This window comes from Ichthyophthirius multifiliis (assembly GCF_000220395.1).
Source record: "Ichthyophthirius multifiliis unplaced genomic scaffold scaff_1120509251077, whole genome shotgun sequence".
Classification (NCBI taxonomy): Eukaryota; Ciliophora; class Oligohymenophorea; order Hymenostomatida; genus Ichthyophthirius; species Ichthyophthirius multifiliis.
This window is the reverse complement of record NW_004086225.1, coordinates 1-1,568: the sequence shown is the minus strand read 5'-3', so window position 1 is coordinate 1,568 and position 1,568 is coordinate 1. Positions and strand designations below refer to the sequence as shown.

Sequence of the window (1,568 nt, the reverse complement as noted above, 5' to 3'; positions counted from 1 at the left end):
TATATAAATACATATTTAAAATATTTTTTATTTACATCTATATTTTTTCTCTATATTATACTAATATTTTAAACATTTTAAATTTAATTTTTTTTATATTTTATCAATTAAAAGATTTTTATTAAAATTTTTATAATTAATTTTAATATATATTTATAAAAGCCCAGGGTTTTAATATTATCTATTAAAAAAACTATTTTTTTAAAATTAAAAATATTAATTTTCTATATATAAAAAACATCTTATTTTAATTTTTTTTCTAAATTTTTATTTTTTATATATTTAATTTAAAAAGGAAAATCTTCACCAATTAATAAAAGGATCATCTTAGCTTTATATAGCCTTTGGTAATTCAATCGAATCAGGATAACTTCCATAATTCTAAGTATCGTTTTTACCTTTAATTATAGGTTTATATATTGCTTGAATTTTTTATTAATTTAATGCATCCCAATCTATATCTCCAAACCATCTATGTGTTTTGATATCACTAACTCCTCCTTTTAAATTCCCATATCTTTTAGTCAAATCAGCCACTAATAAATGCTTAACTAAACTTTTAGCGTTTCTATAATAAAATATGACTTAACAAAAATTAAAATATATATATACTTATCAAAATTTTTTGGAAATTTTACTTTTCCTTTTAAAATTTTTTAATATATAGCCATTGGATCTTCGTCATTAAAAGGATCAATTCCTAATTTTTATATATATTAAATTAATATTCACATTAATTTATTTATATAACCTGCTAACATTTCATATATAAGTATTCCAAGGCACCACCAATCAACAGGTTTTCCATGTCCTTTATTAAGTAGTATTTCAGGAGCTAAATATTCAGGGGTTCCACATAATGTATATGTGCGAGAATCGCAATATTTTGCAAAACCGAAGTCTGTTAATTTTAAATAACCGTTTGCACCTATAAGTATATTTTCTGGTTTCAAATCTCTATATACGATATTTATTCCATGTAAATATTCAAACATAGATACTCTTTATTTTTTTTATTTAATAATTTTTTATTTATAAATTAAAAGATTATTATGGTTGATTTATATATATATGTCAATACTATTTTTAATATTTTTTTACACTTGTGCACCGTAAAACAAAGATTCATTATTTTCAAGTTTTCCTTTGTTTCTTAAATAAGTAAATAATTCTCCTCCTTATATATATTCTAATACAAAATATAAAAATCTATCATCTTAACAAAAACCTAACATTTTTATCTTTTTTTTTTTATTATTATTATTTTAATTATTTACAAGAAATGGATGATTTATATTTGATAAAATAGTGTTTTCTGATATAATATGATCTACTTATTTTAACCGCAATATCTCAGCTTTTTTAAGCATTTTTAAAGCTACATATTCCCCTGTTGATTTTTATTTAGCTAATCTTACTCTACCAAATGAACCTTTGTTATTTTTTTTATTTTTTTTTTATTTTTTTTACCTGTTCCTAGAGTTTGCATAATTTCAAAATCACTTAGTTTTATTTAATTTAATTTAAATGATTCCATTGTAATTTATAGAATTTTATATTTTAATATT

At 19.6% G+C, this 1,568-nt stretch overlaps 1 protein-coding gene across 1 annotated transcript, besides 1 other annotated feature; it reads right to left on the bottom strand. All coding sequences in view use genetic code 6, as the record gives it.

Annotated features, from left to right (window-relative positions):
* Window positions 1-203: 203 nt before the first annotated feature.
* On the bottom strand, window positions 204-1,537 carry IMG5_138960 (protein kinase domain protein; the record flags this gene model as incomplete). The annotated part of the gene is made up of 6 exons (XM_004031365.1): window positions 204-568; window positions 613-700; window positions 752-1,002; window positions 1,102-1,241; window positions 1,278-1,432; window positions 1,471-1,537. 6 exons carry the CDS (start codon window positions 1,535-1,537, stop codon window positions 304-306), a joined length of 966 nt encoding a protein of 321 aa, XP_004031413.1. The 3' UTR covers window positions 204-303.
* Window positions 1,441-1,468: a microsatellite.
* Window positions 1,538-1,568: the final 31 nt, after the last annotated feature.